We start from the raw sequence: 17,184 nt of genomic DNA, 5'->3' as shown, positions 1-17,184 counted from the left end.
TTCCCTCTTCTAGTTATAGCACGTCAAATTGCTAATCAAGATTTTGATTCTCTAGCTAATGCTCTTGCCCTCTCATAATTCCTGTCTAAAATCATGAGTGCATCATAAACGATACTGCCATGCTTTGCATTACACACTTAGGTCAAGTTATTACCAATACAACTTACATACAGGAGATTAACTATGCAATATATATTTATTATTCCTCTGTACAGAAATTCTATTGATCTCTTGCCCATCAAGAGCACACTACCTGACTGCAAACTACCAGGTTTACAAAGGGATTACACAGTCTTTCTTACTCTACTCTAAAACTCCACTTTTCTTTTTATATCTTCACAGATCTCAGTCAGTGTGAGTCTCTCACCCCATTAAATAATAGCAAAGATAAAAAGCAAAATATCTTTCACTTTGTCCAAATAATATGAAGAACAAACACCCGCTGAAGCTCCACCACAAAAACCTGTGCTTAACCTTTGTAAGATTTAAGTGTGTATCTGAAGTTAAGCTTATATTGAAGCCCTTCAGGTGACTTACGTGTGCTTAAATCTCATAAAAGTTAAGCACAAGCTTAAGTGCTTTTTTGAATCAAAGGTAGACCGCTGCAAGACAAGAGAGCATCATCTTCTGCCACCACCTGTACTTCTGTTGGAGGTGACTATTGCTCCCACCTGAGGAGCGGGCAGCACAGGGGAGGGAGTATCAGCTTCCTGGGCACACCATTTTACCATATTAGCCATAAATCCCCTGAAATTACTCTGGTTTAAGCTCAAGGCCTCATTTTTCAATCCACAAAGACCCACCCAATCAGCATATTGCAGAGGTTCCCTCTGCCTCTTAAATTCTCAAACCCACAAGACTGATAAGCTGTTTGGGACTCCAAATGGTAGTAAAAATACAATTTCTGGGAGGGACCAAGCACTGAAAGCTACCTCCAGAATGGTATTGAGATGGTGTGGGGAAGCCAGGTGGGTGGTTCAGCTGAGGTTTCCCTGAGGGAGCTGTCACACAGTGAGCAGCAAGCCCACCCTGGCATCAGGATCGCTGGGTAATGAGTGTCCCCTGCAGGGTTTGCTCATCCCAGGCCCAGCCACTTCCAAAAGAAGTGTGAGATCCCCAGGAAGCTGCTGGTCTTGTCCACCTGTGAGCACCTCCAATGGAAGAACATCTAAGACTCCCCTTAAAGGTTCAAAAGCTTTGCACATGCACACACACGAACAACACGACCCACCCACCCTGCCCCCCCCATGCCAGAGAATGACTCCCACCATCTTGCTTCAGTCAAGAAGAGTAAGAAAAGCTATTTCCAGACTTTTGTGCTGTTTTTAAGAACAAAAGGCTGGAAATCAAAGTAAAGGAAGCACTATGCTTGCCAGCAAGAGAGCATCACCAGAATGGGGAAAGCAGGAACAGAAACAAAAACCAACAAAGCCCATTTTTCCCCTCCCCAGCCTCCTGCTACCCCAAGAATGAAAAGGGAAGAGAGAAGAGTTGTCAGGTAACATCAACATTGCCACAGATTTTCTTTCAGCTGCTTACCAGTGTGGCTCCTTTTATGTACCATTAGCACATTGGGCCCAATGCAAACCATGCCACAGACGTCACATTTCAGTTTACCATTCGGAAGCCGGATTCCTCCCTCGCTTGATAGCTCCTGGATCTTTCTGTTATCCACCATCTCGTTACTCCCAATGAAGGGCTCTTCCAGGCTGCTTCCTTCATCGTGAGCTCTGATAATATCTTCATGAATCAGGGGCTTCCTGTCAAATTCCTCATCACTTTGCATTTCTAGCTTTACTGAATTTGCTGAAATTAAAAAAAAAAATTAAAAAATTAAAATTAAACCCATGTATTTTCTAAGTTCCCAACTAACAACATGATAAACTTTTTACTGTTATCAACATTACATCACAGCCTTGAAGCTCAAACCATCATGAGAGCCTCATGGTGGTGATGGCATCACAAGTTACAACCGCTTATTCCTTTAAGCCCTTGGTTTGAGGTTTTTTTTCAATTCCTAATTTCTATCCCTATTTTAAAGCTTAAGAACTCAGGTACAGCATGATCCAGACAACTGCCAAAAGTTGCAGAGATGCAGCAGGATTAAGAACTGACCTCCTGCTTCTCAGCTTGAACCACGAGAGTTACGTTCTTCTCAAGGAGCCAAAGCCACAGGAGCAAAGGACAAAGCCAGAGTTGCTCCTTCCAGGCCTCTCCTGCCCAGTGCCCCGAGAGGCAGGGTTCCCAAAGGCACAGCACAAGGAAACAAAGCAGGATTGTTCCAAATGCGAAGATCTAGTGAAGCCAGGCTTGTGGGCTGTGCCAGTAATCTCCAAATCACCCTGCCTGCACGGACAGGTTCCCCGATGGAGGGGAGACCAGTCTCTGGATGAGCCTCCAGTGCTTTTTTGCTCCCACCTTCTGATTCATGTCAATGGGACACTGCCAAGGCAAACAGGGCTGCAGTGAGATCTACACTGCTGGATTATTTATATTTGCAAGTGAAATACGTGCAGTTGAAGACCTTTCACATTTGCCTGGTGAGACTGACAGGCTCACTGCTGATTTCTGTGATCCTCAGGTGACAGAATAAACCTCCTCTAACCATCGAGAGCTTGTGGGATCAGCAAGCCTTTAAAGGAAACAAATGTACCAGGCTTTTCCACAAAGGGGTGTCAGTGCAGGGGTGTTTTAATGACCAGATGCCCCCATTTTGATGCCTCAAGAACTGGTCCAACCTGCCGAAAGGCCTGTCCCAGAATCACAGCCTCCATCCACAGTGTCAGCCAGAAGGCAAGCCCACGTGTCTGCTTCCCTAAGCCTTGATCCTGCTGAGGGGTTTAACAAGGAGGTGATTCAGCCTCCATATCTAAGCAGTCTTTGACCTCTGTACTAAGGCCATTGGCACGAGTGCCAGTGACAGCAGCGGCTCTGGAGCACAAATCTGTGCCCTGGGCCTGCCCAATGTCACCTAACTCTGGCCAGATGTGCTCATTGGCAACTGCCAAGGGGTGCCCACCCAGGAACCCAATGACAGAGTTATAAGTAAACATTGTGAGGCATCACTAAGAGTTTCAAACAGCTGGCCTGGAAATGTCAGCAGAGAAAACCCTACTATTTAGACTTCTTCCTTCATCCTCCTTTCTTCCTCTTCCCAGAAAACACAGGGTTCAGAGACTGATGTTTGACGTTGCAACTCTAAATCACTGCTGTTACTCCCGAGGAAAGCATAATGAACAGGGTAAAGGCACCAGAGACCAAGCAATGGTAAGATGTTTCTTTTTAATCAAAAAACCGTTGAAACATATTTCACTAGTCATCAATGCATTAATGGGAGCTAAGGAATGAAAAGAAAGTACTATTACGGCAAAGCCCATCCAGAGCAAGGACACTGCTGGATCAGATCACAGCAGACTGGTATCAGCACAGGCACTGCCATCCAAATGGTCTGTAACTACAAAATATTTGAGTGCATCACTTATAGTAGGGAATTAATATTTTTGTTGCCACAGAGATGCACTTACTGTTCTTGAAAGAGTAAAAAACAGCCCAGACTGAGAGGTCAACCAGGACATGGCCCCAGGTAGTGCCCTGGAGTGGAAACAGGTCAAGAGAAGGCAGTTTGCACGGGGAGCAGGAGGGGACTGGCCCCACCATAGCAGCAAGAGAAGCCATGGGAAGCCATCCTGCCCTGGTGCCGAGCCCAAGTGGCACAGCCAACAGCCTTCTGACCAGGAGGATCTACCCTTGTGGTGGGGCTGAGCAGAAAGGAGGAAGAGCAGGAGCTCTGGCAGCTCCATGGGCTGACAGAGAGAGAGCTGAGGTCCCAGATCCACCTCCCCATGGAAAGCACACACTGGTGATTTACGGACAGCCCACTTTCAGAGTTAAGGAATGGCAGTTCCCTGTAATAATAGCAGCCTTTTGGGGTATTCAGCAAGTCTGAGAATGAAGCCCGAAGAAATGGTTTGCTGGCTTTAGGAGCACGATTTAATACACTCGGCCACACAACTAGCTACAGCAGAGCCAGAAATACTGCCCTGTGCTCCTCACCTAAAACCCCAGGTTGCTGCCACAAGCCTGCGTGCTGTCCTGGCACAGTACTGCACAAAATATCCAAAAGCCACATCCCAATTGTGCATATTTACAGGTACTCACAAGAGAGAAAGTCTTGGGTCTTATGCGTCTTCTCACATATATAAATTTTTGTCTGTTTCTCTGATTTGGAATAATAAACACTTGAGTGCAATTAGTGCTGAGCACCACAACTTCCCATTCACAGCTGTGGAGCTCTGCCTGCTCAGCACACAGGAGAACAAGGCTGTGAGAGCTTACAAACGGGAAGACCACTTACTTTATCTTCCTTCCCCTAGCACTTCTTTCTGCTGAATGATGTTTTCATCCAACAGGATAAGCAGCACAACCAAACGACATGAGCCATTTGCTGAAGCACAGCCTCCCCACACACACAGAGCGCTCTGCAACCCCGACACACAGAGCTCACAAAGCCCAAGGAATTCATGCTGCATCCTTCAAAAAAATCCCAGCTATTCTATAGAGCTGTGCAGGCTGTTTACTCTTTCTCCTTCCCTCACCCTCATACACACGTAGCACTGCCACTGCCATTTTCAGAAACCCTCTGGTAGCTGCAGAAAGGTTTCCTCCAGCTGGGACCAACCGCAGGTCTCCAAGGAGGGGAGCAGGGATCTCCTCTGCTTGTTGTGAGGGCTTTGCTAATCAGGTCATCTCCACTGCCTTACATCATACGGGTGTATATATTAGGCTGTGTGGTAGCTTGCATACAAACAGGCGCTTAAATTGCATACAGTTTGTTTTCTCTGTTCTCAGCCAGCCTCGGAAGCTGCAATCATTTAGCAGTGGCACTGTCTTTGTTTTCACCTACAGCACTCAGGAAGCACAATGAACTCTGCTTCAAAAGCAAAAGAAATGTTCAAGGGATGTTGATGGCTATCCTGCATCATACACAAGGCTCCACATCAAATTTCACCCTGCGTTCCCCTGCCTTTCTTGTTCATGTGATTGGTAAAAGCATAAACAAATAAATGGATTTTGTTGAGGTTTTTTTTAAAGTTTTTGGGACATTCCTAAACAAAAAAAGACAGCAAAAGAGAGAACAGGGATAAAATTGTAATCCAGCTCACTGCAAAAGCATGAACTTGAAGTAAAATAATTTCCCTCCAGTTAATACACGTTCCTTCTACTTTTTCCAGTCCAGCAGAATATCTTGTGGGGAAAAACAAAAGACAAGGACCACAAAAGCTTCTACCTGTGAATACAAAGCTAATGGCACATATTTGCAACTCCATACATTAATGTTGCTTTCTTTTTCATTTTTATTTTTTTGGGTTTGGTGAGGGTTTTTTTGCTTTTTGCTCAGCGCACCAACCAGCTCATCCTGAATCAAACTTTATCCTGAGAGGCCAAGTTGAATACAATTATTGTTAATGTCTCGTAAGTGCCAATTAAACTCCAATTCCCTGGTTAACGGTTTCTTGGGAACTTTTCAGTACAAAAATATTCCCTTCACCCACAAATTAGTGTGGCTACAAACCAGAGGCTGGAAGGTCCACCTAAAAAAACTATTCCTGGTATTTCATCCTCTGTCACAGAAGTTTTTCCCTCAAAAGTGAGATCTGGGGGGAAAAAACCCTTCTGGTCTTGCTGAGAGGTTTGATCCCCAGGTGGAGTGTAAATTAAAGCACTGGACATCTTTTTCTTAAGCAAGCAAACAAGAGTGCAATTTCCACTAAGGAACAAAATTCCTCCTGTTCAACACACCAGGGAGAAAGCAGAAGGACTGTGCCCCTCTGTCTCCTCCACTGTCTGCTGTCCTAGGTCAATGCTTATTTTATCTGTGGCCTTGGAAAGCCAGGCTGGCCACTGTCACCGAGGGTTTGTGGTCTCCAGCTGGAGGCCGGCCTTTCCTGGCAGCAGCCACGCACCACCAGCCCCTTCCTGCTGCCCCCGGAGCAGCAGCAAGTCAAGCCAGACCCCTCAAGGCCTCCCACGCCTCTTCCCCCATCGTCCTTCTCTCACCAGCAGGAAACAAAACTTTGGCCCAGCCTCAGATGCTCATCCTTGAGGAGGCAAAATGCAAACCTGCCGCCCCCGAGGAGCCTTGGATGGCTCTGTGGGCGAACAGAGCGAAGGACGTTCACAGACACAATGCATTCTCTAACCAAAATGGCCTGAGAGTGGGTGCCAGGTAGGGCAACATCAATCCCAGGGTCTGCTCCATGTTCCCTGTCCAGAACACAACAAAAAGCATCATTCAAAGCCCAGATGATGAGTCTGTCTTTACACCCGGATGCAAAGATATTACGAAATTGTTACCTCCCTCTGGAAAATGAGGCTGAGCCCTAACTACAGCAGCACAATGACAGGCAGCTACAGCACAGCCTTGTGCATATCATCCTGTCAGTGGTCAGTGGCACCATCTATTTTAATCATGCACTTCTTCTAGGCAGTGGATTAATGACATTGCTAATTGGCAGCTACAGACAAATAGAAAATAACCCAGTTTCTAACAGGTTTTGAACCCAATTCTTACACATCACAAGCCCCGGAGGTGGTATGTCCCTATATTATTAAACTCCCTGTTTCTACACTGACAAAAGCACTCAGAGCAAGGGTGAGTGTAATACAGTTAATTTTAAGAACTGGAATGGCAAACCTATGAGTGTTTTGTAAGATGAAAATTAAAGGAGTAGGGGGAGAACTCTTCTGTCTTGATGGATTTCGAAAGTTCAAGGTAAGGAATGCCAGAAGTTGGAAACAATGATCGCTGGCTCTTGTTCAGTCTGAGAGCACTCGGGTAGCAAAATGGGTCCTTCAAGAGGGTGTTTACATCACTCCAGAAGTGTAGTGAGACTTTAATGCATGTTCAAACATACTTTCCTCCCAAAATAGTACAAAATAGTCTTGGGTGAAAGAAAACTTAATCTTTGAGTTTCTTGTTGCAGGTAGAATTTGGGTCTTAGTTAATGACACTTTTCAAGTTCATTTCAGCTTAATTGTGAGCTATTAAATGTGTAAACAAGGGAGCACCAGCAAAGCCTCCCTTTTTAAAAAGGCAAACACACAAGGGGTGAGAACACCAGCCAAGCAGCGGCAGAACCGGCCATGGAATCGGCTCTGTTGTCACCTCATAGCCACAAAGTACTTAGCTAACAGGTTGACATTAAAAAGCAAATAGCTTTAGCAAATACTGTCTAGTTTCTGAGAAACGAACGGGTCACCCCTTCTTCTGAGGAGCAGGTATCACTCCAAAGCTGTGATGCTGAGGAATACGCAGTGAGGTCTCCAGAGCGCATCTGCTGCTCAGGATAAAGGAAGATGTCTCTTCAATGGCACCTGGGGGCAACACTGTCCTACCAACACTGAAATGGAAGATGTTTCAATTGAGGGTTAGAAAGGCGTATTTCAAGGGAGGCAGTTTTGCTTTCACAGTAGATGGAAGCTTTCTGGAGGCTTAGAGAGAAGCAAAGCTGAATCTGGATGGAACAAATGAGGGTAAATGTCACCTGCAAAAGAGGGAAATTACTCACCTCTTTTCTCAACTCAAGTACCAAAACGTCCTATCAAGGACGTTCTCAATGCTGGGTGTCAAGTTTGTTTATTGCAAGCTCCAAAGATTTAGCTTTTGGCCACCGAGACAGGGAGAATCTTAGATGGTGATACCATCTTGTCATGAGTGACCTCCACAGGGTTCTGTCCATTCAGAACAGTTAAATCAAACCAAATAGTTCACAACTAATAAAAAGGAGAAAAGAACGTTTTAGAAACTTTATGCCGAGTCCTCTTCTGCATGCCACAAACGGGATTCTTCAAGCCCACAAGGAGGTGGTTAATGCGCCAGAAATTCAGTGAGAACTGATCGGCTTATTTAGGGATCCTTAGAAATTTTTAGTTTTCACATTGAAGAATCTCAGTTTAAGCCTGCTACCTCTGAAGTCAATTTAAACTCTCACTAAATGCAACAGAAGACTTATTTCATATCTTCTGGAGGTGGTGTATGCAGTAAGTGTAGACTAACAGGTCTGTTACACCCAAGTTTAGTTTAAATTAGGATGCTGTTGCATAGCTAAGCCAAGCTTCAGTCAGGTTTTAGCTGACACAAACTGTGGTTACCATCCTCCCTCAATCCCCACCCCTTCCATCTTTTATACTGGCACCACTGCTCATGAAACTGGGTGCTACACCAATCTGGTTGAAAACTGATCTTCCTAAGAAAAATCAACCCTTTTAAGCTGGATCATGCCCCTGACCAGGCGTACTGTGCCATCACAACATCACAACATCACAACAAACAGCAGCACCCCAGATGTCACTGCACGCTTTCAGCAGCAATGGTTCCAAATCACCAGGTAGCTTCTCCCAACCCAGCTCTCCAGGTCCAGACACAAGGAATGAAGACTGCAGCACTGAAACCTGTGAAACAACTTTCATGCTCAAATGGCCATACAAGCTCACGCAAATATGAAGCTGAAAAGACCACAGCTACAAGTTGGAAGGGCTCTGATTTAAGCAAACAGCACCCCAGCAAGAGCACCAATAAGAGCTGAGATCTCATTTCTATCATGGGGCCCAATTTTGATGGTTTCAATGACATGCATGCCAGAAATGTTTTGAGCCAGCAATCCTTCCAGTGTCCCACAAGGTCACATTCAGTGAAATTCCTGCAAGCTGGGACATTGAGTAAGGGGTGCCTTGGTGTAAGTAAGGATGGCGGTATCTAGACCAGAATCTGCCCCAGATGCCCAGCCTTCAGGCATGACTGTTTGCTCTCCACAAGTCACCCATGCTGCATACTTCCATCTGGCAAGAGTATGAACTCCTAATTGAATATATATGATTGCTCAGTGTCGCAAGATTCCTCTCCAGAAAGACCTCAGGCCAAATTTCACCCACAAATGCATCTACGCAAGTGGCACTTACACAAGCGAGAGTCATGTATTCATATCCCAGGGTAGGAAAAGTACTCCTGATGACCCAGCCTCCCCCTCCCTTTTTGCCTGTACTTACAAAGTAATTATGGTGCAACAAATACTGTGCTTAACATAATACCAATTCCCAATAGGTGCAAGGAGGAGTTTCCCTTTCCCATTCCCCCTACCCTTTTGCAGGGCCAAACCTGACCCCTATGCAAGATGAGGGAACACAGCAGGTCTCTGCTCCTAGTCGCTGTCCCCTCTACAGATGCTCAAGCTAACTCAGATGATAGTCCTGGACTCATGGATTTTTCCCTAAGGTCAAACTAGGAGCAATTGGTGGATCTATCTTTATTTGTTTTGCTACTTGGTTTTTTTTGCTGTTTTGAGAGGGTGAGAGGCAGCAGGATTTTTCTTTTTCCTCTCCTTTTGCTGTTGCACGAGACACAGTTTTCTGGACAAATGTCATCTGGCAAACTCTGACTTTACACAAGACCTGCCCAGCCCTTGTGCTCCCCCGCTCTCTCCTCCCGCACGCCGCAGCCACTGGGACTCTCTGCCTTCGCGTGAATGATTTCCTGCTTGTTTCCAAGGGGCAGGTGATGCTGGGGTGGTGGTGCTCAGCAGGTGTTCTCCAGGGCCCTTTCCATTGTGAAGTTCACGTCACAGTCGCTGTGCAGTGCAAGAGGCAGGTTCAGTGCTGTGGGTGGTCTCCCACGGCCTTTCCCTTGCCGACCTAAAGCGAGTCTCTTACTGTCTCTAACATGTACATTAAATGCTGTCAGCCTCCTCTCCTACCACAGCTCTTTTTTACTTCAGTAGAGCTATTTCTGATGCACATGGAAAAGCAGAGAGAGGAGGAAAAATAAAGGCTCAGTCCTGTAGTGAAACACTCTGTCTCTCAAAACATTAAACCATGAACACTTCTTTATTTTTAAGCCCGGTTCAGATTCTAATAAGGGAGCAGAAGAAACATAGACTCATTGAGAAGTGACACAACATTCACCCCAAGTGGATTTCCTAAGAGGCTGCTGAGAGCTCTATATGGTACCAAAACTAGAAGTTTGTAATGGAGAATGCTGACAAACTACAGCTATATATGGATCATCCCTTATAAACAAAAATAAAGTGATTGATAACATACATTTGAAGAGACCAAAACCTTATTGCTCACTCATTGTCATCTCTGCTTCTTAAAAAGTGCAGGACTTCCTAAAATGCTTTCCAGCATATGCAAAGGGTAGTAATTATAACAGTAATAATTATTTCATTTATAAGGAACTTTCCTTTAGGCATCTGCACTATATTTGAAAATACACCTGCAGAAATTGTTTGAAGCCAATGGAATCACTTCTCTGGGTTTGGATTTTGCTTCATTTTCTGGCATTTTTACCATTAAAGACATTATCTTACATCAGCGAAAGGTTTTCATTACCAAGTTACACATCATTCACAGCTTTCAGGAAAAGTTTTATCTATTTCTCATTATATAAACTCTAAATCATCTTAATGCAACCTGACCTAGCCATGTCCTCCTCCTCTAAATAAGGCACCTCCCCAACTCATCAACCCATAGAAAATTGTGGATAAGCACCTGCCACAAAAATATTTTCTGTCTTTGTCACTATATTGTAAAAAGGAGATGAACAACAAAACCTGTTTCATTTATTTGTTTGAGCCAAAGCCTTGTCTGCACCCTGGGAGGCAGGTGGCTGCTGCAAAGCAACGGGCAGGTCCCCAGGTCCATGTGCAGCCCTGGATCACTGCAAACGCCCGAGCGCAGGGACTTCTCCCCGTGTACCTCACAGTCACTGCCAGGCTGGACTCTTGCGTGACTAAAAGAAATAAAAGGGAAAGCAGCTTTGCCTAACCACAATGTGACTACACAATGTTGAAGGAGAACTCTTAAAAGCCAGTATCTTTGTAAATGCTGACTTCTGCCAGCATGGTGCTGCTTTGAGACATGTATTTTTACCTGAGGCAGCTAAAAAAAAAAATTGTATGTCCTTCCTTGGTTTATTTTTTTTTTTAATTATTTGAGATGGCAAATGAGGACAAGGATTTAGGAACCTGGAAATACCTACTCACAGTTCAGAGACCCCAGCAGTACTGAGTTCAGCCCATTAAGGCAGAACTTAGAGCACAAAAATTCACCCACATCTGAAGATGACCATGAAAGGGCTACTCCAAGACCCACTTATGGTATGTTATAAGAACGGCAGCATCTGGTTTAGTCCCTCAGCTTTCCCAAATTTAAAGGACAGTAGAGTTTATAATCATTTTCAATTTTCATAAGTCACTTCAAGAATCCAAATCTGTTTAAACCCAAATTTTAATATACTAAAGATGGGGGGAGGGTATCTCTGTTGCCTCCTTCCCACAACTTAAAACACACCAGCTATTAAAGCAGCAAGACATTTAAATGACTATTCATTCTGATTTTTTTTTAAAGCAGTGCTAGGCTTTCACCTGTATCATTATTATGTAGGCAGTGACAGATGGCAATGGAAAAATATAAAATAACTCTTAGAGTATTAACTTTTTTCAGTACCGTATGTGTCAGATTCTTTAGCATAAATAAATGGCATTACACAGTCTCATTAAATCTATACATCTGTGTAGTAACTTGCAATTTATGGATATTTTCTGACACAATGTTCAAACCAACAGGTTTAGCTCACATGTTTCTTTTCTCACCATGCCATCTCCAAGTCACCAGAAAAGCAAACAAAAGCAAAACCCTACACTAAATATTCCTGAAGAATTCTATGAGAAGATTTGCTATTCATCATCTACACATATTTAAGGGAATAAGAAGGGAAGAGGGTGGTGGGATCATGGAAGAAAGGGACTGGAGAGAGTTGACAAGTAAAACACATAATTAGGTACCTAAAATTTACATCTCTAACGAGTAAGGAATGACTCCCCAAGTTAGATTAAAACAATAACAATACGGACACAAATAGGCACATTTTCTCCTATTGCCCACTGACACAGAAAGCCCCCACCCCATTTTCACCAGAGCACACAGGAGCCCTGAGCAGATCCCTCATAGACTGCTGTGCCCAGACAGAGCAGGGACTGCAGGACTGAATGCCAAGCTGGAACAGGTCAGGCTGCTGAGGAGCTGAGGCCATCACCAACCACACAGAAAGGTGCTGTGAGTGGCTTTGAGCACCATTCACCATTATCCAGAGGAGCCAGGAAGTTAGAGACATTACAGCTGCGTACACTGAAGCATCTGATACTTCCTCAGGCCTTTCCCAAACATGTTCCATAAACTCAGCTACTCCATGGGAGCTACATGTCCAACCACTCCTGCACACAGGCTCTGACAGGTGGCGGAACGAGTTCTTGCTTCTGCAGCCTGGGTCACAGGGGGACAGCAGGGACACTGCACCTCCTGGGACACAGGGCCCTGAGAAAGGTGGGATGGCAGGAGAGGGCTGGCTTGTACACACCAACCTACTCCTGGGAGCACTTCCAGGCCTGCCTTCATTCATCCTTGAACAGGAGTGGGGCAGCTGTGGGGACCTCACAGCTGCTATAGTCCCAGTTAAAAAGACTCTTTTTGGGCAGTAAGTTGTGTTTGGGGAGCCCTCCCTTTAACACAACAGCTCACTGGTCCTGGCTGGTGGAACAGGATGCAGCACCACTTGCTGTTACCAAACACTTATTAAAGATGTCAACAAAAGATAAAAATCTGTAAATGCAGCCACAGTCCCGGAACATGGAGTCCAGCAGCCCTGCAACCTCAGTCCCCATGGCTGTGTTTCAGTAGGTACCTCCCCTTTCAACTCCTTTGGCAGTGCCTTTGGAGATGGTCTCCCAAGAGCTGCCAAGGATCTAGGGAGCTGTTCGCTGAGTATCAATGAACAATCCTGCCTGAACACCAAGTTACACCTTAGACAAACTCAAACCCAGGTGACACATTCCCAGTGGAAAGATGAAATTTGGCATTAGCAGCAACTCCTGCACGTCACACCCTTTTGTCTGCTTGGGTAAAGGATCTGTTGGGAGCTATTTATGGACTGGCTCTTTTCCTCTAGGAGGAGCTGGTATTTCTGCCTAAAATTAAGATGGCTTGACACTTCCTACGATGAGGCCCTGTTTTTCACTTGCTTATCACTTTGCCAAAAACAAGTTAGGCTGAAATGTATAGACAATATTTAATTTTGTGAGTGTGTGTGAAACTGCAAATCAAAACAGTTGAACTGGCTCTGACAAAGAGGTCAGAGAAACCACCAGCCCTGGTTCTTAGTGTTCAGGTCAGGTGATCCACAATCAGCCACAGTAACAAAGCCTGTTTTCTTATGGATTTGTACCCACAGCCTCTTTCAAGCTCTCCTTCCTTGCAGGAATTGCAATTTGGGTACCTGCTGCCAAGCCGAATGAGTAACTTTTAAGTTCCACTTGCCTTTCCCCTCAACTAATGAGGATCAGCAATCCCAAGAGATCCCCTGACCATGCAGCTTCATCTCATGGGTACACTTCTACTGTGTCAGTTCAAGAAAAGTCAGACCCAGAGACAAAACATCACTGACGTGCCTTACTTTGGTTCTGAGGACAGGTCATGTACATTTAAAAATCATTATTCGTTGCAATGAAAAGAAGGAAAAAAAAAAAAATGAAAGAAAAGGGGAAAGAAATTGGCATCCTAAGAGGCTCACTAAAGCGCTTTAAAGTGCATAATTCCATCATCATACTGTACATAGCACACAATCTCTGAGGGGTAATTATCCATGGATTGGAAGCCAGTGTGAATATACACACAGTCAATATGATGTGCTTGCTGCTGCTTCTCTTTTTTTCTTTCCTTTTTTTTTTTTTTTTTTAAATCAATTTTAATTGTTGTGGATCTATTTCTGCTAATAAAAGAGAGTGAACTGATTCTGGTAGGATAGATTTCTGGATACGGAAAATGAGTGAGCAAAACATGTGCGAGTACTTACTGTATTACCAGAAATATTTATAAATGGCTCTTCCCTCCCTCAGCTGGCAGAATATCAAAGCACTGAGGAAAGCAGCACGGATGGCTTCTGAAGGGATGGAGAAAGCAAAGGTCCACTCCTCCATCACCAGCCTGGGAAAGCAATGCCACAGCAGAAGCCCAGTCTGGAACTGCTCTAACAGCAACACCTCCCCTCCTGTTAAAGGGCAAGCACTACTGCGAGTGCAAACTCTATCAGAAAGGATCACAAACGAGCCCCTAGAGGGAATATATAATGTGTCTACTGGGTTGGAACAAAATATGAACTGGAGACCTAAGGTTTTTTGTAACTAAGATGTGATTCCCAGGAATGCCAGTCATTCCAGCTGAGGACAATCATGTTCTCTGAAGGCTTGATGCCTCCAAATACCAAGCTCAGTCCAGACTCTTCGGGCTTGACTGTACTAAAACATTCCTTGTAAAACACAGCACTATCACAATGCACTCATTAGCTGCATTTATATCAGCAAAATAAAACCATGGAGACAAGTACATTTATGAGGGGCACATACAAATCACCCCTACCCTTGCATGAGAACTTGGCTGAGCCAGGAAGGACTCTGGACCCCAGAGCTCCTGCAAAGGGAGTTTCTGCAGAGGTACACACTACACACACAGTGGCACCAGGACGCAGATTCTTTGCAGGGACGTGTGCCTTTGTGTAACTCCCACTGCACACAGACCAACTTTCTAGAACTGGATTAACCAAATAAACACTCCGAACTTTGTCTAACATCACAATTTGTTTCCATGTATCCCTCTTGTGTGGACCACAGGTCTTCCTAGGAGAGATGAGCACCCTGTTGGCTGCTGTGCTCCCAGCTGTCCCTGTGTGCAGCCGGCGATGCAGGAGTGTCCCCAGCCTGCTCTCCATTCCAGCAGTGGAGGACTACAATACGGTGCACCAATTCCCAAGTTAGCCTGTGCATGTGAAAATGCCTAGGGGGTCCTGATTCAGTGCAATACTTAAGCAATCACTGATCTTTAATGTTAAAGTCAACAGGACTTCGGTACATCCATAGGTAATTACATGAATTCATCAGTGGGCTGAGCAAGCATGTTCTAGCTCACAAAAGCAATGAAAGGACAACGTGCAGGAAGAACGAAAAGCCTTCAGGAAAGGATTAGCAGTGTCACAAGTTAAACATCTCCTCCCTGATGACATACAGGATCGGGTCAACTGTGCAGGCAAGCGAAAACGCTGTAGCATGAAGTCACAAATGGTACAGCCGGCTCAAACTACGGCCTGTAGTAGCTCTGCAGGTAACAAATACAGAATACTAATGTACAATAAGCAGTACTTTCATAGCTCTACTCTGTAGAAGAGGTAGGGATTTTTCAGTGTTTAACTGCACATCATTGCTATTCCAGGTCTCCTACTTGGCTGTTTTAACTTACCTAGCAGATTCAAGTGTAAGAAAGAACAATAAACCTCTCTGTAATCAACCCCTGAAACCCCGCAACTCTTGCTTTACGGTTCTAAAAACCATAACCTAGGAGGACTATAACCTAATAGCGATATGCTGTCATTAACTGGCGACTGAATTACAACAAATAATGTGGAAGGACCTGAGCAGCAACTCTACCTTACTATTTAAAAAATAGATTGTTACCTATTCGGTGACAATATGAACACATCTCAGTTATATAGTACTAAGCAACCTAACACTAGTTATGACCAATCCTGGGCTTTAAAAAAAAAAAAGCATTATTTAAAAAATCACCTTAATCCACACTAAATATACAAGTTCTTCAGATGATTGTGTCTTCTCATAAGTACAGGAAATATCAAGAATTTACAACAGGTCGTTTGACTCCCCTCGTTTACAGCAGGCAGAAAGTAGTTCAGCACCTGCTGAAATAATTGCCAAGCAAGGAAAAGATAAAGATATAAAGCAAATTTATTGGCTGTCTAGCAGACTTTACATTCAATTTTCCCTTGTCACATTCTCATCAAGTGTATGTACCTGCACAGTTCTAGTTGTGAAGGCTATGGTCACAGCCGTGTTAGATTCAACTACCCCTGTGCCACATCTGATCTGAGGGGTTCAGGAAGGCGGTGTGTGTGCTCCCAGGTGGGACATATAATTTTATATATCCCGTGCCATGCTTCATTTATCTGCTTGCAAGTGCACAGTGAGTCCACTGACTTCCTTTAAAGTTCTGGAACATTCATAACCACCTTTATTCCTGCATATATGCTAAAGACTCTTTGCAGAAAGTGACTTGCTCATATAACAATGCCTTGTTACTACTCTGTTGCCAGGTTTCTGGCCTGGGGCTTTGGGATCAGCAGCTTCCTTAAAGATACCATCAACAGGGGATTCTCACTCTAGGGTAAGAATAAAGCATCTACCATGAGGCAGAGCCTGAGATGTTTAAAGCTTGGAGATTTATTTCAGGCAGCTGCACCCCGCACACACGGAGGTGGAATATTCCAGTCTCCAACTTTCAGTTCTGGTAGGAGACATAAAGAAAACAGAGTTTTTGCAGTGACTACCAAACACAAAGAAATAATCATATGGGTCAAACAAACAGAAGTGTTTCATTTGCTATGAAAATCATTTGAGTTGACTCAAGACATTTGTTTGGGCAAAATGAAAATAAAACGTTTCTGAAGTTGTGTCACCTCCCCCTTTCAAGTGCTGGCCGTTGTGAGCTGAAATACGTAATTTTGAAACAAACATGGAAATGTTTTCTACTTTCAAACATCAAAAGCCATTTCAGTGTTGCTGAAGCTTTTTCTCCCCCAACATTTTCATCTAACTTGACTCAAACTTCATTCTGGTCCTGCTTACAAGCTGCCTTTTTCAATGAATTTATTATTTGTCATTTCCACCTAGTGGTTTTCACAACAAGCTCGTTCCCAGAAGGCTCTAAGGATGCAAACGAGTATCAGGTCAGTCTTTCACATCAGGAGATAAGAAAGCATTGAACTCATTTAAATTAAAGAATTTCTGAATATTCTGAAATATTTAAATAAATATTTTTTTAAATTAAAGAAATAAAAAGGCAAACATTTGAAACATCTGTACATCCTTAACTATACCATGACAATTACATAATATTTTGGAGAGTGATACAGCTAAGCCTCCTATCCCGTTCTTCAGCACAGATGGCTAATTCAGAAGCCTTTACTGGCTGCCCAGGCACAACAGGGACAAAGGAGCTCTGCAGCCACTACACCTCCATGGTCCTGAAGCTGCACCCTCTGCTGTGCCTGGAAACAATTCATCTGACAAT

General features: G+C 44.2%; 1 protein-coding gene across 10 annotated transcripts in view; it reads right to left on the bottom strand.

Annotated features, from left to right (window-relative positions):
* Positions 1–17,184, bottom strand: part of IKZF2 (IKAROS family zinc finger 2) — a 112,861-nt gene that overhangs the window by 49,246 nt on the left and 46,431 nt on the right. For all 10 annotated transcript variants that reach the window (XM_017747136.1, XM_017747142.1, XM_008643559.2 and 7 more), the window contains one exon: positions 1,540–1,806. In XM_017747136.1, the coding sequence (XP_017602625.1) occupies positions 1,540–1,806 (267 nt within the window). The remainder of the gene's footprint in view (positions 1–1,539; positions 1,807–17,184) is intronic.

The sequence above is a fragment of the Corvus brachyrhynchos genome, unplaced genomic scaffold (assembly GCF_000691975.1).
Source record: "Corvus brachyrhynchos isolate BGI_N302 unplaced genomic scaffold, ASM69197v1 scaffold671, whole genome shotgun sequence".
Taxonomy (NCBI): domain Eukaryota; kingdom Metazoa; phylum Chordata; class Aves; order Passeriformes; family Corvidae; genus Corvus; species Corvus brachyrhynchos.
Note: the sequence above shows the minus strand (reverse complement) of the source record. Positions and strands in the feature narration are given on the sequence as shown.